This window comes from Artemia franciscana, chromosome 6 (genome assembly GCF_032884065.1).
Source record: "Artemia franciscana chromosome 6, ASM3288406v1, whole genome shotgun sequence".
Taxonomy (NCBI): Eukaryota; Metazoa; Arthropoda; class Branchiopoda; order Anostraca; family Artemiidae; genus Artemia; species Artemia franciscana.
This window is the reverse complement of record NC_088868.1, coordinates 23,621,125-23,649,059: the sequence shown is the minus strand read 5'-3', so window position 1 is coordinate 23,649,059 and position 27,935 is coordinate 23,621,125. Positions and strand designations below refer to the sequence as shown.

At 35.6% G+C, this 27,935-nt stretch overlaps 2 protein-coding genes and 1 long non-coding RNA gene across 3 annotated transcripts in view; 1 reads left to right on the top strand and 2 right to left on the bottom strand.

The window, feature by feature from the left end:
• The window catches only part of LOC136028215 (uncharacterized), a 177,216-nt gene that overhangs the window by 73,380 nt on the left and 75,901 nt on the right, over positions 1–27,935 (bottom strand). The window lies entirely within an intron of this gene.
• On the top strand, positions 9,479–15,108 carry LOC136028213 (innexin inx2-like). The gene is made up of 2 exons (XM_065705925.1): positions 9,479–13,829; positions 14,556–15,108. Exon 1 carries the CDS (start codon positions 9,595–9,597, stop codon positions 10,690–10,692), a length of 1,098 nt encoding a protein of 365 aa, XP_065561997.1. The 5' UTR covers positions 9,479–9,594; the 3' UTR covers positions 10,693–13,829; positions 14,556–15,108.
• On the bottom strand, positions 23,794–27,846 carry LOC136028212 (uncharacterized). Its single transcript, XR_010617771.1, has 2 exons — positions 27,686–27,846; positions 23,794–23,931 (listed from the first exon to the last, which is right to left on the bottom strand). It is a non-coding gene; the product is annotated as an uncharacterized LOC136028212 (long non-coding RNA).

The following is a 27,935-nucleotide window of genomic DNA, read 5'->3' as shown; positions in this document are numbered from 1 at the left end:
TTCTAAAAATCGAAATTTTGATACTAATAGATACATCAAAAGAATCAGATTTTTATGCTGATTTTAAATATATAAGTTTCATCAAATTTCTTGTTACCTATCAAAAGTCACGAGCCTGAGAAAATTTGCCTTATTTTGGAAAACTGGGGGAAACACCCCCTAAAAGTCATTGAATTTTAACGTAATTACACCATCGCATTCAGCGATCAAAGTATGTGACATCCATTTTTTGGTACGAAAGTTCCTTCATGAGGTATAACAGTTTGAAAGTTTCAAGGGGCTGACAACTTCAGTAGTAAGGTACACACTAAAATGAAATCTAGGCCAATACAAATTGTGAGACATAAAGAGGACTTGTAAGCAACAATTGGCTGTTAGGTAATAATTACCATAGGCAATGAGGGGTTAGCAACTTTTGCTAGTTGGTGTATCTATTATTTGTTTCCAGTGTATTTGACAGTAAAACCAATTTGGTTCCAGTGGTAAGACATGTAGGGGACTTGTAAGTAATACAATCTGCTATTAGTATATAGCAGTCTGCTATACAATCAGCAGATTAATATATTAATCTGCTGTTAGGCTACAGTAAACTTCAGCGATGAGGGGTTTGCAACTATGCTAATTGGTGTACCCATTTATTTGTTTCTGGTGAACTTGATGCCTATCACGGGAGAGGGTATTATAAGTAAGAATCGGTTCACTTTGGGCGAGAAACGGCTGTCAGCTCATAATCATCTTCGGCAATGAGGGGTTTGCCACTTATGCTAGTTGATGTACCTATTTTTTTTTTCCGATGTATTTGATGGCTAAACCAATTTGGTTCCAGTGGTAAGACATGTAGGGGACTTGTAAGTAATAATCGGCTGCTGGGCTACAATCATCTTCAGCGATGAGGGGTTTGCAACTTTTGCTAGTTGGTGTACCCATTTATTTGTTTCCGGTGATGTCTATCACGGGCGAGCGGCTTGTAAGTAAGAATCTGTTCACTTTGGGCTAGAAATTTGTGCAAATTGATGCACATTGTACTCGATCTCTTTAAATCTGACAGAATCAAGTGTTTACGCAACGGGTACAAACGATAACGTGAAACAATGAGGTAGCTTCGTAATAATTAGTGTCACCTATGGTATTTTAATCCTGAAAAGTTACGGATAGCTTTATAATAATTTTTATTAATATAAAATTTATAATAATGTAAATTTATTATTATTTATTATTAAATTTTTTTTATTTTTATATAATTTTTTGAAAACGCTTTCGCGCTGGCTAATGCACTTCGACTTGGTATAAAGATTGGGTATGAGATATATCGAGTTTACGAATACCAACGCCCACCCAAATGCTGTTATAATTGCCAATCACCAAATCACTTAAAATCAAATTGTGATAAAGAAAAATGCTGCTCCCGTTGCGCAGGACAACATGAATCCTCGCCTGATTCTCCGTGCCAGGCTACACAGCCGAATTCTTCGTGAACTTCTGTCGAAACGATCGTCCTATACTAGAAAATGAGTGCTAAGACTAATTTCACTATATGTTCGTTCAATATTAACGGTACTAAGGATAAAGACGTTTCTTTAGATCAGAAATTAGAAAATTTTGATGTTTTATTCCTCCAGGAGCATCTCCTACCTTTAGTGAGCTTAAACTCCCTACAGAGAAGTAACGAACACTCAGTTTTTTCTAAAAGTGCACGCAAAACCTCTGGCAGACCATCAGGTGGCCTAGCATGTTTAATAAAAAAGACGCTGTTTTCACCACCCCCTTTATGCTATCACGAGAGTGATTGTTATATTGCTATTCGTCTTGCCAACCTTGTCCTCATTAATGTTTATCTCCCCTGCGACCAGAAATCCCTCCGAAGTTTAACTAAATTTACAAAATTTTGCGCATTAATAAAAAGTCTTTTGAATGGCATTGAGAGTAATGGACTGGATTGGTTATTAATCGGTGATCTGAACTGTAACATTAACTCTTCATCAGTGCGGACTGAGCTTCTGTTAGATTCCTTACCGAATAGTTACAAAATTTTGAAGAAAGATGCCTCCCATTCCTATATCCATAATAGTGGCTCACTTTCAGACATTGACCATTGTATCGTTTCTTCTGGTCTCGTCTGTGGCGAAGTCCATGTTGATCAGGATGAGCGTGATTACGACCATCTCCCCCTATCCCTCACTGTTACCCTTAATGCTACTGCGGAGAAGAACCTTCGTCCCAATTCTAGAAAATGGATTTCTAAAAGAGAATGGAACAAAGCTGACTGGCCTCTTTATTTTTCTACGCTTGTTAGCCTTCTATCAACGATTAAAGTCCCTTTTAATCTGTTGTGTACAAGCGTTGGGTCCCCACAAGCCAGAATTCAGCTTAATATTTATTATAGCCACATTGTATCGTGCTTAAAGAGGTCTGAAGAAGTAGCTGTTCCCCTATGTCGCTTTAGAGCAAAAACAAGAAGTTCAATTTGGAAGAATGACCCAGAGCTCAAAACAATAAAAAATCGGGCTAAGTTGTGGCTAAAAATTTGGATAGCTTGCGGCCGCCCTTTAAGGGGTAATGTTTTCGATATTAAACAAAGAACAAACTTTGATTTTAAACGCTATCTTCGAAAAATTAGGTACAATGGTGCTGAATTTCCAAAGTCTCCTAGCCAGTGGAAAAAAGTGATTAATGTCGCGAAGTTTGATATATCGCCTACGGCTGACCGAATCCCTAATGTATCATGGATCAATCATTATAGTAACATTTTCGATACAGTGATATATGCGGTTCATTTTCGTTTTGCCAAGCTCTGTTCTAATCTGTTGCCTAACAAAATCATTCAAGGTCATGTACCTCCCGTTAGTGTTGACCGTGTCAAAAGAAGTGTAGAGAGACTTAAATCGAAATCTTATGATATAGACGGGATCAGTGCTTTTCACCTCAACACCGATTCGGAGGAATTAGTTTATCACTTGCAGTTACTTTTTCAGATGTGTTTATGCTCTTCTTTAGTCCCTGATTCTTTTTTAGTTGGTAACATTACGTCAATTTTGAAACGTGGTAAGGACCCAACTAGTTGCGCTTCGTATAGGCCTATTGCGGTTGCTTGTACTTTAAGTAAAGTATTTGAATATGTTTTGCTCCCTGATCTCCTGTCTAATGTAGATTATATGTCTAATCAGTTTGGCTTTAAGCCGTATATAGGATGCCAACATGCTCATCGTGCTATAGTTTCGCTATTACTTGAAGCGCATAAAAATGGTTTTGAGGTTCATTTTTGTGCACTCGATGTTTCAAAAGCTTTTGATTCAATTTGTCATAGCCAACTTTGGTATTCTTTAATCCAACTTGGTGCAAATGTGTCTATTATATCAACTCTTCGTTTTTGGTATGCTAATTCATATGTTCGACTCAAGTCAGGTGACACCTACGTTGGTAATATCCCCATCCGTTCTGGTCTTAGGCAAGGAGGAGTCTTATCCCCTTATCTTTTTAATGCTTGTCTTTATTCTGTTTTGCCACGTATTAATCCATCATGTTTTTTAGGCCTAACTAATCTTTCGTACATTGCATATGCAGATTATTTACTTTTGATCAGCCGCACTAAATCTAGCCTAATTAAGTCGACCCAGCTTGTTTCTAAGTCTTTTGAGGAAATCGGCCTCAAACTTAATACTGAAAAATGTGAATATTTAGTTTTTAATGCTAAGCATCAAAGTAGTGATCTTGATTGTGGTTATTTTTCAGTTAAGCTCGTTTCTTCGATTCGGTGGCTTGGTATTAGTATTTGTTCATCTTTATCGGCTTTTCGATCCTGTGGGCTAAATGATATTAAAAGTAAACTTAAAAAAGGGTACGCGAAAATTGTCCCGAACCGAGGCAGATTTTCACGAAAGGCTTTATCCAGACTTTATTCTACATATTGCGATCATTCTATATTGTTTCTTTCCGGTTTGCGCCCGTTGTTTAATAATCAAGATTTGCAGGGCATAAGAGTTATGTATTTTCGTTATTGTAAATATTTATTGTATCTGCCGCGTTCTTATAGAAATCAGAAGATTATCAGAAAGTTTTGTGCCACTGATATTATTTTCGTTTATAAAAAAGTCTATGCTAGATTAGGTGCTGAAGCCTGTCAACGCTTGGGCCCTTACCACCCTTTGATTAGACTGTATTAATTGTATTGTTTGTGTTATTTCTTTTTTCTTTCCTTAATGTTTTTACTCCGCTTAATTTGTCAAAACAAGCGGGTAACAAATAAATTAATTAATTAATACCAACTAGATTATATAAGATACTAGCTGTTGGGGTGGCGCTTCGCGCCACCCCAACACCTAGTTGGTGGGGGCGCTTCGCGCCCCCCCCAAGCCCCCCCGCGCGCGTAAGTCGTTACGCGCCATATTAGTTACGCGCCATATTAGTTACGCGCCATTGTAGTTGTGTCCCTGTGTCCCACCTGTGAATATAGATAGATTTATATATGTGTTTCAAACTACGTAAAAATTGCGAATATACAACATTCTTGGCTTTCCCATTGTCTGTCCATATACAAAGCCGTATGTACTAATAATGACGTCATATGCAAACGTTCTTTTTACAAACAAACAAACATGCATACACACAACTCGTTTTTATATAGATAGATAGATAGATAGATACAATACAAATTAACTACGTAAAACTTGTGAATATACAACAGTCTGTTCCGAAATACAACTAACTTCGTAAAACTTGAGAATATACAACATTCTTCGCTGTCCAATTCTCGCTGCATATAAATAGATTGTCAGGTTTACCGACCCTCGAACATGCAACGTACAATTGTCCATGGGAAAAACAATCAGTATTAAGATCAATACCACATTTTTCTAATGATTGACCTTGAGCTTTGTTAATGGTGATTGCAAATGCTAATCGAATTGGGAATTGCAATCTTTTAAATTGAAAAGGCAGATCTGTTGGAATCATGGGAATGCGAGGAATAAGAACAGCCTCACCCTCAAAAGGCCCTGTCAGGATTGTGGCCTCTATTAGGTTTTCCATTGTTTTTTTTACGGCAAGTCGAGTGCCATTGCAAAGCTTTGGTGGGTTTATGTTACGTAACAATATTATTGGTACGCCTATTTTTAGTTGTAGCACGTGTGGTGGAAACCCTGAAAGATCTATGGAATTTAAAAATTCAGATGGATAATTAACCGCTTCATTTGGTTCCAAAACTGTGTCGACTGACTTGTAAAGGACTGCCTGGTCTTGAATCTTGGTCAAAACAATATTGTTGATTTCGTGGACGTCTATATTCTTGGGTGCGAGAATCGCTCTTTCACTTAGCCATTTATTATTTTTATAATTTTTTAGAATATTCGGAAATATATTTTCAATCAATTCATTTTTGGACGTCACTAAATTACAGAAATCAGCAGGTAGTTGTATACGTCCTGAAATTGAGTCTACTGGGAGCTTTCCGTTTCCCATTGCTAGCAATTGATCTGAAAATGTTTGACCAGAGTCATCGTTTTGCAATCGGACACGCATATTTGTAGTTAATTTTAATGTTTTTACGTGTGCCCATAAATTAGAATTTTTCAGGCAAGCATTCATTTCGTCTGCAGGAGTTGATCTAGGTATTATAGGTAATGTTTGCCTGAAATCTCCTGCAAGCAATATTAATGTGCTGCCAAAGGGTTTCGAATTCCCTCTTAAATCTTTCAAGCATTGATCCAGAGCCTCGAGCGATTTTTTGTGTGCCATTGTGCACTCATCCCAAATAATAAGTTTGCATTGCTGCAATACTTTACCCATCCCAGATGATTTGGAAATATTGCACGTGGGAGTTTCTGTAGAATGCAAGTTCAGAGGCAATTTCAAAGCGGAATGAGCAGTTCTTCCACCAGGCAGCAATGTTGCGGCTATTCCGGACGACGCAATTGCCAACGCTATATCATTTTTAGATCGAATTGATGCCAGAATCAGTTTTATCACAAACGTTTTACCAGTACCTCCTGGCGCATCCAAAAAGAAAATTTCTCCAACGTTGTTATCGACACAATGCATTATCGTATCATAAATGTCTTTTTGTTCCGACGTTAACTTGGAAATGTTATTTTGTACATACGACAATAGATCACTCGTACTGTAACTTTGTTCACGATCCAATTCTACACATGTCGAAACAGCAGCGATACGGTTAGGTGAAGGCATTCCCAAACCCTGAAGAGGTTTGTTTGCCATACTTATGCAAATATCTTCTATAACAACTAAAGTGTAGTTATAAATTTCTGGTGTAAAATCAAAAGTCATGTCTGACGTCTCTAACTGTTTTCGATGAAGTATATCTTCGGACATTTTTGACTTATATTTTTCCCATAACTCTGTAGGAGCTGATGGAGAGCAAGTTGTTAAAATGATGCCAAACAATGCACGAATTTGACTTGGGGTTGACGTTTCGCACGCGTCATTGATGCAGTTATCCCAGTGTTGGTCATTCTCCAATAAATTCAGAGCTTGGCATGCACTACGGTAAGTGTCATGTATAGTACCATTTACAGTCCTCAAATACTCAAAGGATGTCGGACCGGGTACATTCACCAAAAGCAGGCGTAGAAAGAAGCATTCATGTTGATTGGGGTGAACGGTGTAGAGTCTTCCTATCGTGGTATCTTTGAAGATGGTAGGTTGGCCGTCGACTGACTTACCCTGTTTTCGACGTTCAAATACTTTATTTTTAGTATTCCACGTGTAATACGAAGGCACTTCAGTATACAGCAGTTTTTTCGCAAAAGAATCATTTTTGCAAAGCGAAAAAAAAGCTGTTAATGTTGTATCCGGTGGATTCAGGACTCTTTGTTGCACGTTGGTTTCCGTGAAATAAACACGTTGACCATTCTGTATTTTTCACTTTCTCTTTTAGCAGCAAGTCTGCTTTCGCGTTGCTCTGGTAGTTCCTCGGCATGCTTTCTTTTTTCACATTCTCTTTTAGCAGCAAGTCTGCTTCTGCGTTGCTCTGGTAGTTCCTCGGCATGCTTTCTTTTTTCACATTCTCTTTTAGCAGCAAGTCTGCTTCTGCGTTGCTCTGGTAGTTCCTCGGCATGCTTTCTTTTTTCACTTTCTCTTTTAGCAGCAAGTCTGCTTTCGCGTTGCTCTGGTAGTTCCTCGGCACGCTTTCTTTTCTGACTTTCTCTATCACCAGCAAGTTTTCTGGCATAGACTCTTTGAGCATCTTCATCAGTCATTATAAACTTAAGCATTAATAGAATTCTACACGAACATCCGTCTTATATAACTTGAATGACGTCACGCCTTCAAAGCAAAAATGATGCCTTCAAAGCAAAAATGATGGCAGCTAATTTCATGACGTCAGCCGAAACATGACGGCGAACATATGTCTTATATAACTTGAATGACGTCACCTTCAAAGCAAAAATGACGGCAACTAATTTCATGACGTCAGCCGAAACATGACGTCACCTGACACATCCATCCACACATCCATCCACACATCCACAGACAGACAACTTATTTTTATATATATAGATTGTTCCAAGTTTTCATCCGTCACGATGTCTACGATTGAAAAGGATAAGTTTCAGCTGGCTGCAAAGTCAATTTAGTCCCTTCTTTCGATATTATTTTGTAGCTGTTGTTTTTTCAACGCTGAGGAATAGCCTTTGGTCATGTGATAACTGAATGCGTTCTTGTTAGAACATACTGTTCTAAAAACTTTGATAAGCTGACAACTTCACCATGTAACCGATAGCGAAGAAACAAGCACAAACGAGAATGTAAAACAATGAGATAGTTTCGAAATAATTAATAGAATGTCATCTATGGTATTTTGATCCTGAAAAGTTAGGGATAGCTTTATAATACCAACTAGATTATATAGGATATTGTTCCGAGTTTTCATCCGTTACGATGTCTACGATTGAAAAGGATAAAGTTCAACGGGCTGCAAAGTCAATTCAATCCCTTCTTTCGATACTATTTTGTTGTTGTTTTTTCAACGCTGAGGAATAGCCTTTGATCATGTGATTACTGATCGATAGCGAAGAAACAAAACCAAAGTGTTGCTCTCGCAACACTTTAGCCGGCAAAGCCGGACAAAGGTTTCCGCAACACTTCACGTTGCCAGGGCAACGTAGGTCTAGTTGTTCCTGTAACTGTAAGTAAAATTCATCTGAATCACTACTATCTAAGTCAGTCAGTTCTACAGGGGCATGTACTACTATAACTGATACACTACCCTTTTTAGTCATAAATGAACGATTAGTATTCTATCATTAATATCTTCCCAGCCTAAACAAGACTGAACAGCTTCCTTATTCATCTTCAGCCCTACTCCCTGTCTAAGTACTCCATCCTTCCTGCCTGAGAGAATGAGTTCTATATCACCTTATTTCATGCTTGCTATCCCTGGGATACGAGTTTCTGAAATTCCTAATAAGTCCAGTTCGAATCGTCTGAATTCGTCAGTCGAAATGTCGATTTGATAGTTATTTTTTTTACCGTCGTTACTTTCCAAGCAGCAGTTTTTATATTCTTTAAATCGTTAAAAATTATTCTGGTCTCAGCAAAGAATATGAAAAACTGATCATATAGGAAACTTGAGTTTGTCGCTGAGGACAAAATGGGGACAAAATGAGGACAAAATGCTAAATGGGGGTGTCCACCCCCATTTAGCATTACCAAGAAACGCCATAAATGAAACGACAAGACAGATCTAAATCTAAAGAACAAAGAATATGGGAAACTAACGTCAGAGGAAAATAAAATTTGTCTTTGAAGAAAACCAACAATCCTCATTTATCATTACCAAGAAAAATAGCAAAGATAAAACAGGCCTAAATCTATGGGAAATCAAGTTTCAAAGCCAAACTCTTTCCTTTCGGAATGTGAAAAACGACAGTAAGACATTAAAGGATTATAAACAACAACAATTGGCTTGGTATCAACCCTCAAGACCCTCCTTAAATATCTCAAAATGCCAGAAATTAGAGATTTTAGAAAGCTGCATATAGAAAACATGTTTAATAGTTCCTCACCTTTCTTCGTAAAGTAACATAAAACAAAAATGAAAATACTCCTCACACTAGTCAAAAAATTTAAAATATAAAAATTGATTTGATTTTACTATCTTAATACGGCTTTTGTTCTCAGCAAGATTTTCGTCTTTAACATCCATTCCTTTCGCTATTAGTGGCAATCCTTGACCAACTTTTACATGGTTGGGACTCTAAGATACCTTTTTGGCGTCATTAAAGCTTTTCGAGAGAGAAATTGAATTTTATCAAGAACGTAACGTCAAGTAAACACATTACGTCATACTTGCGCTGAGAATCAAGCGAACAATTTTTTCAACGTGGAATATCCTAAATGATGACGCTAGTGACATAATGTTGCTTTTAATGCGAAAATACGTAAGAGTTCGTAAAAAACTGTGTTTTGAGCAAGTATTTAAATTGCAAAATTAGGCTAGAGGGTTAAATGGGTCAGTAAGAATAATATTGATAAAGAGTTTGATAAAAAAAAATTCGTAATTGTTTTTTTTACTTCTCCTGAAAATGGATTACATTTTATCTCTTACATCAAGTCTAAATTGATTCCAGAAAGTAAAATATGATTAGCTATTTCAATTCATTGAAGAGTTTCATAGAAAACTTTGTGTATCAAGTTACGATTGATAACTTTATTTTCAAGCTTCACTATAAAGTTACAGCTTCAATGCTTGCATTATTTTCAATCATAGGAACTCTAAACCAATTTGTTGGTGATCCTATTGACTGCCTTGACCATCCACAAATAAACTCTCAATTACTAGATGAGTACTGCTGGATTCACTCCACTTTTATCGACCATGCTAAAATGAATGGAACTATGGGAGTTCATTTCCCAGCCCCAGGGATTGTGAACCATCGGGATGGCGAAGGAGAAACCTTCAAAGTTACCTACTACCCGTTTGTATGTCTTGTTCACTTCTTAATGGCATGTCTCTTATGTATTCCTTACTGGATATGGATGTTATGGGAAAATGGAATAGTGAAAGGTTGGGTACAACAGCTTCGGTCTCCTGTCATTGCAGAAGAAACGAAAAAAGACGAAATTAATAGGCTTGTACAAGCTTATAAAAAACGTTTCAAGAATAATAATATTTATGCATGGATATACCTTTTTTGCGAGTTTTTGAACTGTCTGGGAGTGATTTTAGTAATATATCTTTTAGATATATTTCTAGGATACAAGTTTTATAACTATGGATTCGAAATCTGGAAGTTTTCTACTAATAAAACAGAAGTAAATCCAATGATTAAACTTTTCCCAACTGTAACACAGTGCATTTATCGCAAGTACGGTCCAACAGGGACAATAGAAAAATTATCTACCTTGTGTGTTCTTCCTCTGAACATTATCAATGGCAGAGTCTATGCTTTCTTGTGGTTCTGGCTTGTAATTGTAGAAATTTTATCCATTATCTCATTTTTGTACAGGATTGCCACATTCTGCTTTAAGTGGGTACGACGCTGCTCACTCAGAGCACGATCAACCTTTATCAATGGTGAAGATATAAACTGGATCATTAAAGAGTGCAAAGTTGGCGACTGGTTTTTTTTGTTGCTACTAGCAAAGAATATGGAACATTTAGCTTTTAAAGAATTCATTTCATCTTTTAAAAAAGCTTTGCCAACCGACAAAATCTCTTCACAATCTCATGTTTGAAACATAGTTAGAGTTTTCGAACACTATATGAATTTTTAGAAATTTAGAGGACAACAACAATTGAGGATTCTTTTGTAAGTAAATGACACAGCATTCGTATGAGATTCAGGTTAATGGATGCAGCTTCTGGGCTTGTCTGTTTTGGAGGGCATTTTCGAGACGAAAACCCTCTTCCAAGCTAATTTATGCAATGTGGGTTGCCTCCCCACTGTAGCATAATATTTACAGGCATGAATATATAATGAATCGTAACAGACCCTCCCATTGGCACTCCTGGTAAGAGTAAAGACTGAAAGGTCTTAAACTGATGCTGGGTTGCTTAAAATGTGCGTCAAATGGTTTTACTAACGACAAAATCAAAATCCAACCAAAAATAAAAATGTGTACGGCTGTAAAACCACATATATAATAATAAAAAGTCCCAAGACATTAAAGAAAAGCTTTTTATATACAAAAACAGAATTTTTGTAAATGCTTAATCTCTTCTTTTGCTTATCAATAAATTATTTTGGTGTATCAATAAAAAGAATTTCTCTCATTGACAATTAACTAGGCACATATGAAGGAACAGTTCGGACACTTAGCCCCAAAAAATATTAATATTTCATTTATTTTTCCACCAGCATCAAATAATTTCCGCATAATAGCCTATTTTAGGAAGTTGTGTCTCACTCCCCAATGACTACCCTCTCCTTGCTAAAATCTTGCTGAAGTACCCTGTGGTTGTTCAGGAAATTTTTGTTTCTACCAAATATTAAGTTAAAAGCTTGATTAACCACAAAAAATCAATTCAGTAAAAAAAAAAAAAACAAACAAAAGGCATCAGACCACCGCCAAACTGAATAAATACATCAACCTAATTTAACTGATGAATTAAGAACACGGAGCTTCCTTAACTAAACGGGGGGGACCAATGGGAGGAGGAAAGTAATTGCCCCCTAGGATTTAAAAATGTCCCTTTTTGGTATTTTCGTTATAGTAAATTGAAAAAGGTGCATTCATCACTACAATTTTATAAAAGTATATATATTTTGCATAAGAAATTCCTTACCCCGCTTCCCTGTATTTTCGTGAATTGGCACCTCCAAACCATGCATAGGAGAATTAGACTTACTTTACAGAAATTTAGTCAGAATCAATAATCTATTGAATTGAATACTCTTCATATTAAATGTCAAATATCCAACGCTTCAACTCCAACTGGCCACTCTCTTTTCATTCACCAATCCAACGCAAGACAATTAATTAATTAAGCCCCCCTTAAACTGCTCTTTGCAAATTGCTGCATACAAATTTGATTTGCCTAATTTCTGAACGTTTAAAATTAGTAACGTTGAACCTTGAGCGTAAATAGAACGTGATTGTTATTCACTCTTGTACCGGAGAATACCTTTAAAGCAGAATGAACAAATTGAATAGACTCAAGAACTACTCAAGGACTGAAATCAGTCGTCACAGCACAATGGTGATGAAACTGTCCTTCGATGTCGGAGGACACGAGTTCATGTCATGCTGTGGTATATAGCTTTGTACTCAAAGACTGAATAATGAACAAACAGGGAGGATAGTATTCACAAATTTGAAGTGATAAATCGTTGAGATCCCTAAGAAATCTAGAAGACTTTAAAAATCTCTAAAAAATTTCCAAATCCCTAAATGAAAAAGTTCCACCCTAGAAGACCGATAAAAATTACTTTTTAGGGGGGAAAATACCTAAATTAGAAGCACTGATGAAACTATAAAATTATGAATAATGGGAGAGAAATTTTACCAGAAGTATCAGCTAGCTCTTTGTGCAAGAAATCAAAATGGTGACAAGCCATGCAAATGGGAAGCATGCCGACTGTCAGAAGTCTAGTTGACTTTGAATATGATACTCAATGACTGGAACAAACATAATTAGATTCTTGTTTGATACAAAAATGAGCATGACTTGTTGTGCGTAAATTTACAGAGGGACTAACTTCGAAAGGACTTAGTCCCTGTCTTTTATCAGTCCCTGTATTGGTCTGTTAAACAGAACATTCCAAAGCATTATGTATGATTGTAAATACGATATAATTACGTATGATTGTAACATCAAGGAAACCGGTGTAATACCTACAAAGACAAATGATCTGTCACAAAATGCATTGGTATTGTATAATTTCGGTTGCTTCGGTAGGTTGCTTTACTATCCCGTAAAGCATTTATGTTGAACAAACCAGAATAATATCAAGTAAATAACAGGACTACTACAAGATTACTACTACAAATAATAACAAGACAACACACAAAACTACTTTGAGCCCACAATGGTGAAAACCCTAAGAATGGGATATTCCCAAAAAGGGCATTTTTGTGTTATAGATCAGGACTTCAGGGACATGTTCGAGCTAAATCTGGATGACAACATGGGCATATATCTATATATATAAAAATAAGTTGTCTGTGTGTGGATCTGTGGATGGATCAGGTGACGTCACCTGAAAAAACTGGATCAGGTGACAAAACTGAAAACTGAAAAAACTAAAAAAAGGCAAAAACTACAAAAAAAACTAAAAACTAATAAAAAAAATAAAAAAGCTAAAAAACTAAAAAAACTAAAAAAACTAAAAAAAGGTAAAAAACTAAAAAAACTAAAAACTAAAAAAAAACTAAAAAAAGGAAAAAACTGAAAAATAAGCTAAAATAAAGGTAAAAACCAATAAAAAACTAAAAAAAAACTGAAAAAACTAAAAAAAGGCAAAAACTACAAAAAAAACTAAAAACTAATAAAAATAGTAAAAAAGCTAAAAAACTAAAAAAACTAAAAAAAACTAAAAAAAGGTAAAAAACTAAAAAAAATAAAAAATAAAAAAACTAAATAAAAGGAAAAAACTGAAAAATAAGCTAAAATAAAGGTAAAAACCAATAAAAAACTAAAAAGAAAAAAAGAAAAAACTAAAAAAAATTTTCATCTAAAAAACTAAAAAAAACTAAAAAAGGTAAAAACTAAAAGAACTAACAAAGAAAAAAATAAATGACGACACTCAAAGAGAAAGCGACCAGGACAAAAGGAATGTTCGATTAGCAATCAACAAAGCACCGGGACACAGGGAGTATAAATGACGACCAGGACATAAGTAAAAAAAAAAACTAACAAAACTAAAAAGAAGGTAAAAACTACAAAAAAACTAAAAAGAAAAAAACTAAAAAAAGGCAAAAACTACAAAAAAAACTAAAAACTAATAAAAAAGCTAAAAAACTAAAAAAACTAAAAAAAGGCAAAAACTACAAAAAAACTAAAAACTAATAAAAAAAATAAAAAAGCTAAAAAACTAAAAAAACTAAAAAAACTAAAAAAGGTAAAAAGCTAAAAAAACTAAAAACTAAAAAAAACTAAAAAAAGGAAAAAACTGAAAAATAAGCTAAAATAAAGGTAAAAACCAATAAAAAACTAAAAAAAAAACTGAAAAAACTAAAAAAAGGCAAAAACTACAAAAAAAACTAAAAACTAATAAAAAAAGTAAAAAAGCTAAAAAACTAAAAAAACTAAAAAAACTAAAAAAAGGTAAAAAACTAAAAAAAATAAAAAATAAAAAAAAACTAAAAAAAAGGAAAAAACTGAAAAATAAGCTAAAATAAAGGTAAAAACCAATAAAAAACTAAAAAGAAAAAAAGGAAAAAACTAAAAAAAAATTTCATCTAAAAAACTAAAAAAAACTAAAAAAGGTAAAAACTAAAAGAACTAAAAAAGAAAAAAATAAATGACGACACTCAAAGAGAAAGCGACCAGGACAAAAGGAATGTTCGATTAGCAATCAACAAAGCACCGGGACACAGGGAGTATAAATGACGACCAGGACATAAGTAAAAAAAAAACTAACAAAACTAAAAAGAAGGTAAAAACTACAAAAAAAAAAGAAAAAAAAACTAAAAACTAATAAAAAAACTAAAAAATCTAAAAATCTAAATAAACTAAAAAAGAAAAAAAAAAAGGAAAAAAATAAAGGAGAAAAACAAAACTAAAAAACGAATGTATATACAGACCGGGACACCGGGATACAAATGACGACCGGGACACAGGGAATATAAATGACGACCGGGACACAGGGACACAACTACAACGGGGACACCGGGGGATATAAATGACGACCGGGACAGGGAATGGTCGATTAGCAATCACCATCAACAAAGCTCAAGGGCAATCATTAGAATCATGAGGTATAGATCTGAATACAGATTGTTTTCCCATGGACCATTATATGTTGCATGTTCAAGAGTCGGTAAACCTGACAATCTATTTATATGCAAAGACAATGGGACAGCAAAGAATGTTGTATATTCGCAAGTTTTACGTAGTTAAAACCATATATATATATATATATATACTAGCTGTTGGGGTGGCGCTTCGCGCCACCCCAACACCTAGTTGGTGGGGGCGCTTCGCGCCCCCCCCCCCAAGCCCCCCCGCGCGCGTAAGTCGTTACGCGCCATAATAGTTACGCGCCATTGTAGTTGTGTCCCTATGTCCCACCTGTGAATATAGATAGATATATATATATATATATATATATATATATATATATATATATATATATATATATACATATATATATATATATATATATATATATATATATATATATATATATATATATATATATATATGGTTTTAACTACGTAAAACTTGCGAATATACAACATTCTTTGCTGTCCCATTGTCTTTGCATATAAATAGATTGTCAGGTTTACCGACTCTTGAACATGCAACATATAATGGTCCATGGGAAAACAATCTGTATTCAGATCTATACCTCATGATTCTAATGATTGCCCTTGAGCTTTGTTGATGGTGATTGCTAATCGACCATTCCCTGTCCCGGTGTCCCGGTCGTCATTTACATCCCCCTGTTTCCCCCGGTGTCCCCGTTGTAGTTGTGTCCCTGTGTCCCGGTCGTCATTTATATTCCCTGTGTCCCGGTCGTCATTTATATCCCGGTGTCCCGGTCTGTATATACATTCGTTTTTTAGTTTTGTTTTTCTCCTTTATTTTTTTCCTTTTTTTTTCTTTTTTAGCTTATTTAGATTTTTAGATTTTTTAGTTTTTTTATTAGTTTTTAGTTTTTTTTCTTTTTAGTTTTTTTGTCCCGGTCGTCATTTATATCCCCCTGTTTCCCCCGGTGTCCCCGTTGTAGTTGTGTCCCTGTGTCCCGGTCGTCATTTATATTCCCTGTGTCCCGGTCGTCATTTGTATCCCGGTGTACCGGTCTGTATATACATACGTTTTTTAGTTTTGTTTTTCTCCTTTTGCCTTTTTTAGTTTTTTCAGTTTTTTTTTTAGTTTTTTATTGGTTTTTACCTTTATTTTAGCTTATTTTTCAGTTTTTTCCTTTTTTTAGTTTTTTTTAGTTTTTAGTTTTTTTAGTTTTTTACCTTTTTTTAGTTTTTTTAGTTTTTTTAGTTTTTTAGCTTTTTTATTTTTTTTATTAGTTTTTAGTTTTTTTTGTAGTTTTTGCCTTTTTTTTTAGTTTTTTTAGTTTTTTAGCTTTTTTATTAGTTTTTAGTTTTTTTGTAGTTTTTGCCTTTTTTTAGTTTTTTTAGTTTTTTAGCTTTTTTATTTTTTTTATTAGTTTTTAGTTTTTTTTGCAGTTTTTGCCTTTTTTTAGTTTTTTCAGTTTTGACGTCACCTGATCCAGTTTTTTCAGGTGACGTCACCTGATCCACGATCCACAGATCCACAGACAACTTATTTTTATATATATAGATAGTTTTTTTTTTTACTTATGTCCTGGTCGTCATTTATACTCCCTGTGTCCCGGTGCTTTGTTGATTGCTAATCGAACATTCCTTTTGTCCTGGTCGCTTTCTCTTTGAGTGTCGTCATTTATTTTTTTCTTTTTTAGTTCTTTTAGTTTTTACCTTTTTTAGTTTTTTTTAGTTTTTTAGATGAAAATTTTTTTTAGTTTTTTCCTTTTTTTCTTTTCAGTTTTTTATTGGTTTTTACCTTTATTTTAGCTTATTTTTCAGTTTTTTCCTTTTTTTTAGTTTTTTTTTATTTTTTATTTTTTTAGTTTTTTTAGTTTTTTTAGTTTTTTAGCTTTTTTACTTTTTTTATTAGTTTTTAGTTTTTTTTGTAGTTTTTGCCTTTTTTTAGTTTTTTCAGTTTTTTTTTAGTTTTTTATTGGTTTTTACCTTTATTTTAGCTTATTTTTCAGTTTTTTCCTTTTTTTTAGTTTTTTTTAGTTTTTAGTTTTTTTAGTTTTTTACCTTTTTTTAGTTTTTTTAGTTTTTTTAGTTTTTTAGCTTTTTTATTTTTTTTATTAGTTTTTAGTTTTTTTTGTAGTTTTTGCCTTTTTTTAGTTTTTTTAGTTTTTTAGCTTTTTTATTAGTTTTTAGTTTTTTTGTAGTTTTTGCCTTTTTTTAGTTTTTTTAGTTTTTTAGCTTTTTTATTTTTTTTTATTAGTTTTTAGTTTTTTTTGTAGTTTTTGCCTTTTTTTAGTTTTTTCAGTTTTGACGTCACCTGATCCAGTTTTTTCAGGTGACGTCACCTGACACATCCATCCACACATCCACAGACAACTTATTTTTATATATATAGAAGATAGATAGAAGATAGATATATATATATATATCTATCTTCTATATATATAAAAATAAGTTGTCTGTCTGTGGATGTGTGGATGGATGTGTGGATGGATGTGTCAGGTGACGTCATGTTTCGGCTGACGTCATGAAATTAGTTGCCGTCATTTTTGCTTTGAAGGTGACGTCATTCAAGTTATATAAGACATATGTTCGCCGTCATGTTTCGGCTGACGTCATGAAATTAGCTGCCATCATTTTTGCTTTGAAGGCATCATTTTTGCTTTGAAGGCGTGACGTCATTCAAGTTATATAAGACGGATGTTCGTGTAGAATTCTATTAATGCTTAAGTTTATAATGACTGATGAAGATGCTCAAAGAGTCTATGCCAGAAAACTTGCTGGTGATAGAGAAAGTCAGAAAAGAAAGCGTGCCGAGGAACTACCAGAGCAACGCGAAAGCAGACTTGCTGCTAAAAGAGAAAGTGAAAAAAGAAAGCATGCCGAGGAACTACCAGAGCAACGCAGAAGCAGACTTGCTGCTAAAAGAGAATGTGAAAAAAGAAAGCATGCCGAGGAACTACCAGAGCAACGCAGAAGCAGACTTGCTGCTAAAAGAGAATGTGAAAAAAGAAAGCATGCCGAGGAACTACCAGAGCAACGCGAAAGCAGACTTGCTGCTAAAAGAGAAAGTGAAAAAAGAAAGCATGCCGAGGAACTACCAGAGCAACGCAGAAGCAGACTTGCTGCTAAAAGAGAATGTGAAAAAAGAAAGCATGCCGAGGAACTAACAGAGCAACGCAGAAGCAGACTTGCTGCTAAAAGAGAATGTGAAAAAAGAAAGCATGCCGAGGAACTACCAGAGCAACGCGAAAGCAGACTTGCTGCTAAAAGAGAAAGTGAAAAAAGAAAGCATGCCGAGGAACTACCAGAGCAACGCAGAAGCAGACTTGCTGCTAAAACAGAATGTGAAAAAAGAAGGCGGGCCGAGGAATTACAAGAACAGCAAGAAATCAGGCTTGCTGCTGATAGAGAAAGTAAGAAAAGAAAGCGTGCCGAGGAATCAAAAGACCAGCAGGAAATCAGGCTTGCTGCTGATAGAGAAAGTAAGAAAAGAAAGCGTGCCGAGGAATCAGAGCAATCTGAAAGTTATCGCCTGGCATTCAGGTACAACCCAGTCGATGATTATAGCTTGAGTAGCTGTGTTCAAATCGGGACAATGTCCAAAATTTGTCCCTATTGCAAGGCCTTGAAATTCAATGGTGAAACAATGGGAATGTGTTGCGCCTCAGGAAAAGTTAAACTTCCTCTATTGGCTGCACCACCAGAGCCATTGAAGACTTTCCTTACTGGAACTACGTCAGAATCTAAGCGTTTTTTGTCAAAAATCAGACAATACAACTCATGTTTCCAAATGACGTCGTTTGGAGCCCAAATCGAAAATCCAGATCAATTTATGTCTACTTTTAAAGTAAAAGGGCAAATTTATCATAAAGCAGGGTCCCTTCTACCATTATTAGGCGAGAATCATAAATTTTTACAATTGTACTTCATCAGTGATAGAAATTCTGAATTGAATGCACGTTGCGAAATTTCTCCCAACGTTGAAAGGACAATCGTTTCCCAATTGCAACATCTTTTCCACGAAAATAATAATTTAGTGCGTCTGTTCAAAACAGCCATCGATTTGATGCCTACTGATACTCATAAAATTGTTATTTCCGCTGACAAAACGCCTCCTGGCCAACATGTGCGTAGATACAATGCTCCGACTATCGACGAAGTGGCAATCGTTATGGTCGGTGATCAGTTTTTACCTCGAGATATTATTCTACATAAGCGAAACGCCCAGTTGTTAAGAATTGCTGAAACTCATCGATGCTACGATGCCCTACAATATCCTATCATTTTTTGGGATGGAGCCGACGGCTATCACTTTAATATTAAATTGATGAATCCAGCCACTAACAAAGAAATGAATAAGAAATGCAGTGCAATGCATTATTATTCCTATAGACTAATGATTCGGCAGGATGAAGAAAATTATATTTTAAAATGCCGTGAATTGTTTCACCAATTTGTCGTGGATATGTATGCAAAAATTGAATCAGAACGTTTGCTATATATCCGCCTGAATCAGACCAAGCTCCGCTCTGAACAATACATTCATTTGCGAGATGCAGTTATAAATGACGGTAATACCACAAACGTTGGAAGATTAACAATTTTACCTTCGTCATATGCTGGCAGTCCACGTCATATGCATGAATATGCTCAAGATGCTATTGCGTATGTTCGTCTCTATGGTCGTCCAGATTTATTTATTACATTTACATGTAATCAATCTTGGGACGAGATACTGCAGCTTTTACTTCAAGGACAATCGGCGGTTCATAGGCATGACATTACGGCACGTGTCTTCCGGCAAAAGTTGAAATCACTGATAAACTACCTTGTAAAACATGAAGTGTTTGGGTCAGTGCGATGCTGGATGTACTCAGTGGAATGGCAAAAACGAGGTTTGCCACACGCACATATACTAATCTGGCTACATAAAAAAATTACTTCAAACGAAATTGATGATGTGATTTCCGCTGAAATACCTGATAAAAATGTCGATAAGGGGTTACATGATATTATTGTAAAAAATATGATACATGGACCTTGCGGTGCACTGAACGAAAATTCACCATGCATGGCCAAAGGAAGGTGCACAAAGCAATATCCTCGACTTTTAGTACCCACAACAATTACTGGCAATGATGGTTACCCACAATATAGAAGAAGATCTACTGAAGATGGCGGTAAAACAGCAATAATAAAGAAGCGTAACGGTACCACCATCGAAGTAGATAACCAGTGGGTTGTTCCATATTCCCCTTTATTATCCAAAACATTTAATGCACATATAAACGTTGAATACTGTAACTCCGTAAAGGCAATAAAATATATATGTAAATACGTCAACAAAGGCAGTGACATGGCAGTTTTTGGCTTGCAGTCCGAAATCAAAGATTTCGATGAAATCGTAGAATATCAGGCTGGAAGATACATAAGCAGTAATGAAGCTGTTTGGCGAATTCTTTCATTTCCGATACATGAACGTAGTCCAGCTGTTGTTCACTTAGCGGTACATTTACAGAATGGTCAACGTGTTTATTTCACGGAAACCAACGTGCAACAAAGAGTCCTGAATCCACCGGATACAACATTAACAGCTTTTTTTTTGCTTTGCAAAAATGATTCTTTTGCGAAAAAACTGCTGTATACTGAAGTGCCTTCGTATTACACGTGGAATACTAAAAATAAAGTATTTGAACGTCGAAAACAGGGTAAGTCAGTCGACGGCCAACCTACCATCTTCAAAGATACCACGATAGGAAGACTCTACACCGTTCACCCCAATCAACATGAATGCTTCTTTCTACGCCTGCTTTTGGTGAATGTACCCGGTCCGACATCCTTTGAGTATTTGAGGACTGTAAATGGTACTATACATGACACTTACCGTAGTGCATGCCAAGCTCTGAATTTATTGGAGAATGACCAACACTGGGATAACTGCATCAATGACGCGTGCGAAACGTCAACCCCAAGTCAAATTCGTGCATTGTTTGGCATCATTTTAACAACTTGCTCTCCATCAGCTCCTACAGAGTTATGGGAAAAATATAAGTCAAAAATGTCCGAAGATATACTTCATCGAAAACAGTTAGAGACGTCAGACATGACTTTTGATTTTACACCAGAAATTTATAACTACACTTTAGTTGTTATAGAAGATATTTGCATAAGTATGGCAAACAAACCTCTTCAGGGTTTGGGAATGCCTTCACCTAACCGTATCGCTGCTGTTTCGACATGTGTAGAATTGGATCGTGAACAAAGTTACAGTACGAGTGATCTATTGTCGTATGTACAAAATAACATTTCCAAGTTAACGTCGGAACAAAAAGACATTTATGATACGATAATGCATTGTGTCGATAACAACGTTGGAGAAATTTTCTTTTTGGATGCGCCAGGAGGTACTGGTAAAACGTTTGTGATAAAACTGATTCTGGCATCAATTCGATCTAAAAATGATATAGCGTTGGCAATTGCGTCGTCCGGAATAGCCGCAACATTGCTGCCTGGTGGAAGAACTGCTCATTCCGCTTTGAAATTGCCTCTGAACTTGCATTCTACAGAAACTCCCACGTGCAATATTTCCAAATCATCTGGGATGGGTAAAGTATTGCAGCAATGCAAACTTATTATTTGGGATGAGTGCACAATGGCACACAAAAAATCGCTCGAGGCTCTGGATCAATGCTTGAAAGATTTAAGAGGGAATTCGAAACCCTTTGGCAGCACATTAATATTGCTTGCAGGAGATTTCAGGCAAACATTACCTATAATACCTAGATCAACTCCTGCAGACGAAATGAATGCTTGCCTGAAAAATTCTAATTTATGGGCACACGTAAAAACATTAAAATTAACTACAAATATGCGTGTCCGATTGCAAAACGATGACTCTGGTCAAACATTTTCAGATCAATTGCTAGCAATGGGAAACGGAAAGCTCCCAGTAGACTCAATTTCAGGACGTATACAACTACCTGCTGATTTCTGTAATTTAGTGACGTCCAAAAATGAATTGATTGAAAATATATTTCCGAATATTCTAAAAAATTATAAAAATAATAAATGGCTAAGTGAAAGAGCGATTCTCGCACCCAAGAATATAGACGTCCACGAAATCAACAATATTGTTTTGACCAAGATTCAAGACCAGGCAGTCCTTTACAAGTCAGTCGACACAGTTTTGGAACCAAATGAAGCGGTTAATTATCCATCTGAATTTTTAAATTCCATAGATCTTTCAGGGTTTCCACCACACGTGCTACAACTAAAAATAGGCGTACCAATAATATTGTTACGTAACATAAACCCACCAAAGCTTTGCAATGGCACTCGACTTGCCGTAAAAAAAACAATGGAAAACCTAATAGAGGCCACAATCCTGACAGGGCCTTTTGAGGGTGAGGCTGTTCTTATTCCTCGCATTCCCATGATTCCAACAGATCTGCCTTTTCAATTTAAAAGATTGCAATTCCCAATTCGATTAGCATTTGCAATCACCATTAACAAAGCTCAAGGTCAATCATTAGAAAAATGTGGTATTGATCTTAATACTGATTGTTTTTCCCATGGACAATTGTACGTTGCATGTTCGAGGGTCGGTAAACCTGACAATCTATTTATATGCAGCGAGAATTGGACAGCGAAGAATGTTGTATATTCTCAAGTTTTACGAAGTTAGTTGTATTTCGGAACAGACTGTTGTATATTCACAAGTTTTACGTAGTTAATTTGTATTGTATCTATCTATCTATCTATCTATATAAAAACGAGTTGTGTGTATGCATGTTTGTTTGTTTGTAAAAAGAACGTTTGCATATGACGTCATTATTAGTACATACGGCTTTGTATATGGACAGACAATGGGAAAGCCAAGAATGTTGTATATTCGCAATTTTTACGTAGTTTGAAACACATATATAAATCTATCTATATTCACAGGTGGGACACAGGGACACAACTACAATGGCGCGTAACTAATATGGCGCGTAACTAATATGGCGCGTAACGACTTACGCGCGCGGGGGGGCTTGGGGGGGCGCGAAGCGCCCCCACCAACTAGGTGTTGGGGTGGCGCGAAGCGCCACCCCAACAGCTAGTATATATATATATATATATATATATATATATATATATATATATATATATATATATATATATATATATATATATATATATATATCTATATTCACAGGTGGGACATAGGGACACAACTACAATGGCACGTAACTATTATGGCGCGTAACGACTTACGCGCGCGGGGGGGCTTGGGGGGGCGCGAAGCGCCCCCACCAACTAGGTGTTGGGGTGGCGCGAAGCGCCACCCCAACAGCTAGTATATATATATATATAGAATAATATATACTCGGCCGAGCTGCCCTGGCCGAGTGGGTTGGTGCGGTGGATTCGGGATCCCTTGTCTGAAAGGACGCGGGTTCGAATCCCAGTGTACCCAATTCTTCGGTTTGGGACGGGGGTCAGTGGCGTGACTCTGTAAGCTTAGCCAGAGTCGACCCAGCTCTAAATGGGTACCTGGAGAAATCTTGGGAAGGTAAACAGGAAGGGTGTGCGAAAGCACAGGATGGCTGGCCCCCAACCCCCCATTGCCCCCACTTCCTGGCTGAAGGGCCAAGAAACGGAGATCAGCACCGCCGGTACGGACTGTAAAGTCCAATGCCGTATCCTTTTACCTTTACCTTTTTTATAGAATAATATATTATATGTTGGGCCACAGAGATTGGGCTTGTAGGACTAGTATTAAATGAGTTTGTCTTCACTAACTGGTTACCAGATTAGTGGTTATTATGACTTAATTGTTTTGTTGTTTTTTTATCAAGATGTATTTTCAGTTGTGGAAGTTACCACGACTGAACTGATTCTTCTATTCTTTTATTTTCAGTAAATAATGGTATTCATGTAAGAAATAAATTATTTAATACTAATTTAATTTCAAAGTCAATATAAAAACATGTATTTCAGCAGAAAAAGCCTTCTTCAGCAGGAGTATCGTTTCTGTTTCTTCTTCAATCTAGATTCTAACTCATCCAAGATACGAAGCAACTCGTCCTAAAAATTCAGAGTATAGAATCACCAGACTATATGCTGGTAAGAGATTATATATAAGTATGCCCTAAAGTACCAATACTGTTGGCTAGTGGGCCTGACCTAACAAGACGCTTTACCAATTGAGCTACTTCGGCTTATACTATTGGCTAAGATTTATAGGATATCTTAAAGCTCTTCCCCTAAACACAACTTCCCCTTCCAAAAAGTGGCAAACTGAAGATAGAAAATTATTGTGCTGGGTGAATAAAACTTACAAATATATATTTATAGCAAAAGTCAGAGGGTTTGTGAATGTGTCTTTATGCATCTAAATCCACTCATTCTCCACTTTTAAGGCTTAAAATATTCTATCAAACTCCCTAGATACAAAACAACAATGCTAAATATGGTTTAGATACTGGCTACATTCTGGGAATCTTCTTGTCAAGGTCAAGAGACCAAGCTCTAAGCCAAACTCAAAATTGCATGTTTTAAAAGTTAATACAGGTAGCCTATGCATGTTCTACTAAACCTTTCAAGTCCTTAGAAGTACGAAATATAATATAGTCATTAAAATGAAAACACCCTCTCGTATCCTAGTTTGGCATGCAGATCCATTCCCTAACAATTATCTTTCACCTAGCAACAAAATTCCAGATACAGCGAAAGCCAGTCTTCTCCGAGTTTGTAATACCTCTCTTTTCCAATACCAGGCCTGTTCTGACAAAAGTGTATACTAGAAACCAAAGTATCTAGTCTCGTCGTTTACAGCAAATTTTTTTTCTCATTTGGCTACATCTTATTCTAAATCCCCCCCCCCGAGAACTAACTTTAAGAACTTTTTTTCCAAACTATTACCAAAATTTTAGGAGAAATCAAGTTACTGGATGGCCTTTCCTTCATCATCAGTTTTTTTTTTTTTTTTTTTTTTTTTTTTTTTTTTTTGAAAGAAGATATTATCAACAATCTATGCAGGGATAGCCTCCTTCAGGTATTTTAAGATTTTTGTCGTACCAGCAACCCACAACTCAACGCCATGAGGTGTAGAGTGCTTTGTTTTATTCCCCATAAAAAAGACTTGGAGGTTCCAGAACCAGACTTTTTCACTGACCAAAAACAAGTGGTGCAATAATCCATATTAAATCACCCGGCACGAATTGGAAATGCCATAATCCTAAGTTCAGCATATGGCTGCTAAAAAATTGAAAGCAAAACGAGGTGATTTACAGCAATTGAGAAACGAAGAGGAAACAAATATTTCGACAAATACCTCAACTCTTTGGCCCTCAGTGCAAAAGAAAAGAAGAAGAGACAAACTCAATATAAAAGGAAATAATAATAAGAGACAAAATAACACCGTCCTTCTCAAATGGCCGGTAAAAGCGGATTAACTAAAATAAAATAAAGAAATATTTTCAATGCCAGATCTACCATTCAAAATCTTTATTTTAAAATTCTGAAATATCTTTGCAAAATATTATTTTTAATAGAAATATATGTAGCAAACTTTAGTCTAAGAAATACAAAGTGAGAAATACGAAAAGTCTGAATTAATTAAAATACTGGGAATAGCCCCAAGTTAGATATTACCAGTATCTGTCTCGGGGTTGACGTTTTAGTAGATTTATTTTTTGAATATGGCTGCCTTAACCTAGTCCATCTTAGAACTAGAAGATATTTGCAAATTATCGTTTCCGGACGTTTTAATTAAAGAAAACTCTCAGTCCTGAGTTCTCTGTTTATAGAAAATCTACACACGACGATAGATACTTCCACTTTTCTATGAGCCATCCTCTTGGCTTGAAAAGAAGGGTAGCAATGGATCCTTAGTTGATCGGATGCTACACATATTTTCTTAAGCTCAGATGGTCAAGAACTTATTTATCTTAAGGACAACAAGATATACGTTGCATGGGCAACGTGAGGTGTTGTAGCAACCTTTGTTCGGCTTCGCCGAGTAGAGTGTTGCGAGAGCAACACTTTGGTTTTGTTTCCTCGCTTCGATTAAACCGCTGAAGCTGTTAATCTGTAAGGATCTTAAAAGAAATACTAGGTACACCAACTCGCAAAAGTTGCAAGTCCCTCATCGCTGAAAATGGTTATGAGCTAACAGCCGACTATTGCTTAAAATTCCGCTATATGTCTCTAAATTGATTTCGGCCTATTTTTGGTTTTAGTGTGCACCTTACTACTGAAATTGTCAACCCCTTTAAACTTTCAAACTGGTATATCTCATGAAGGAATTTTTCTTCAAAAAAATGGGTGACATATACTTTGATCAGCTCATCAAGAGCTATCGACTGCCACCGAACAAAAAAAATTATCTGTCTTAGTTCAAAAGTAGACTTTATTGCCGTAGGCCAATTTTGTAACGTCATCATTTAGAAAGGAGCAAAGGATAAACTCTAATTTATTTTATCAATAAGAGAACTTTTAAAGTTTAAGAGGTACACCTGATACCATTTCTGTATCGTCCTATGTTAGGTTTCAGTGTTTGGTTTTATTCCATTGATTGATGTTCCACAAACAAATGATAATTACGATACCTTAAATCCTGGATAAAGATTAGATTTAAAATGGTCTTATGCACAACAAATTTTTTAATGAAAGTTTAATCTGCCCATTCAAAATCTTTTCTATTTATTTGATCCCTAAGAAGGTGATTCAGTTTCTAGTAGATTTGAATCTTTTTTTTTTCTTTTTTTAGAGGTATATACCTTTTTTTGTACTGAGGATAGATGAGCAAAGGTTAGGCTGATACAATCACATTTTTTTTTTACTGGCTGTAAACCAACCCTCTTTTCTGCGATTTCTCGTATTACCGCATTGCCTTACATCCCAGGTAGTGATTTTTTTAGGCGTTGCAGGCTCATTTGCAAAAATCTCCAAATGTTAATGCGGCGATGAAACCAAATGAAATAACATAAATCGAAAATATTAGTCACGGGCTAGTTTCTTAAAAACCTATTCCTAAAATTTTAGCTACTATGGACCATCGTTCATTTTTTAACTAGGTTGCAGCCACTACTCCAACTACGACGCGGCACTATATAGAAAATGCTGACTACTCTGCAAAAGCGAGGCAGAAAAAAAAACGATAAAACAAAAAGACAAATAAAACAGGAGAGACAGGACAATATATTGTATTGAGACAGTTTCATTTTAGCTTTCAGAGAACAAATATCTGATTTAACAGTTATTTTTTTGGAAACAGGGTTTCAACAAAAAGAAAACAACGAGAAAAATTCAAGCGGGGATTTTTATGCTGAACAGCTCAGTGTCCACAAATATTCTAAACAACTAAGAAAATCCTACTACAATTAAATCATAATGAAACGTCAAAGGGGAGTGGAAGGATGGGAGAAGGGAGGAAAACACCATAAAAAGGGGGCTATTAAAATTAAATATACAATAAGGAATGTCTGAATTCTCATTCTATTTGCTTATTGTGATTCCAGTAAAGTCTCAAAAAGATATGTGTGAGACAAATAAAGGTATCGCTGGCATCTAAAGGAGTGAGTTATTCTCTCCGTTAAAAGGGCCCAAAAAAATGACGTAGAAAGAGTCATCTATTCATTCACTCTAGTAAATATATACTAATTTCAAGCCACATCTTCAACCCAAACAGTGGTTAACAGAATTTCGAAGCTAAGGGCTGTTTAGGGAAGAATCACAGCAAAAAAGTAAAATGTATATTGTTTTTATATTACTGTCAATTGGAAGCATCATCTAACCAAACCAAATTTTGACAGAAATGTAGGTAGTTATATCTTACCTCGGTAAAGGCAATGACGTGAAAAAAAGCTGAAACGTCTCTTTTCCTACTTGGTAAATTTTCTAGAGTATGTTTAATACAATAGGAAGTGTCATCCATCTGGCGATAAACCTAGAAACAAATTAAACCGTCATCAAGGAAGCTGGCAGCTATTGTCATCTAAGCAAATTTGTTAGATTTTGACAAATCTAACTAATCAAGATGGGTTTAACAACAAGAAAAAAAAAAAAAAGAAAAGAAGACGAATTCT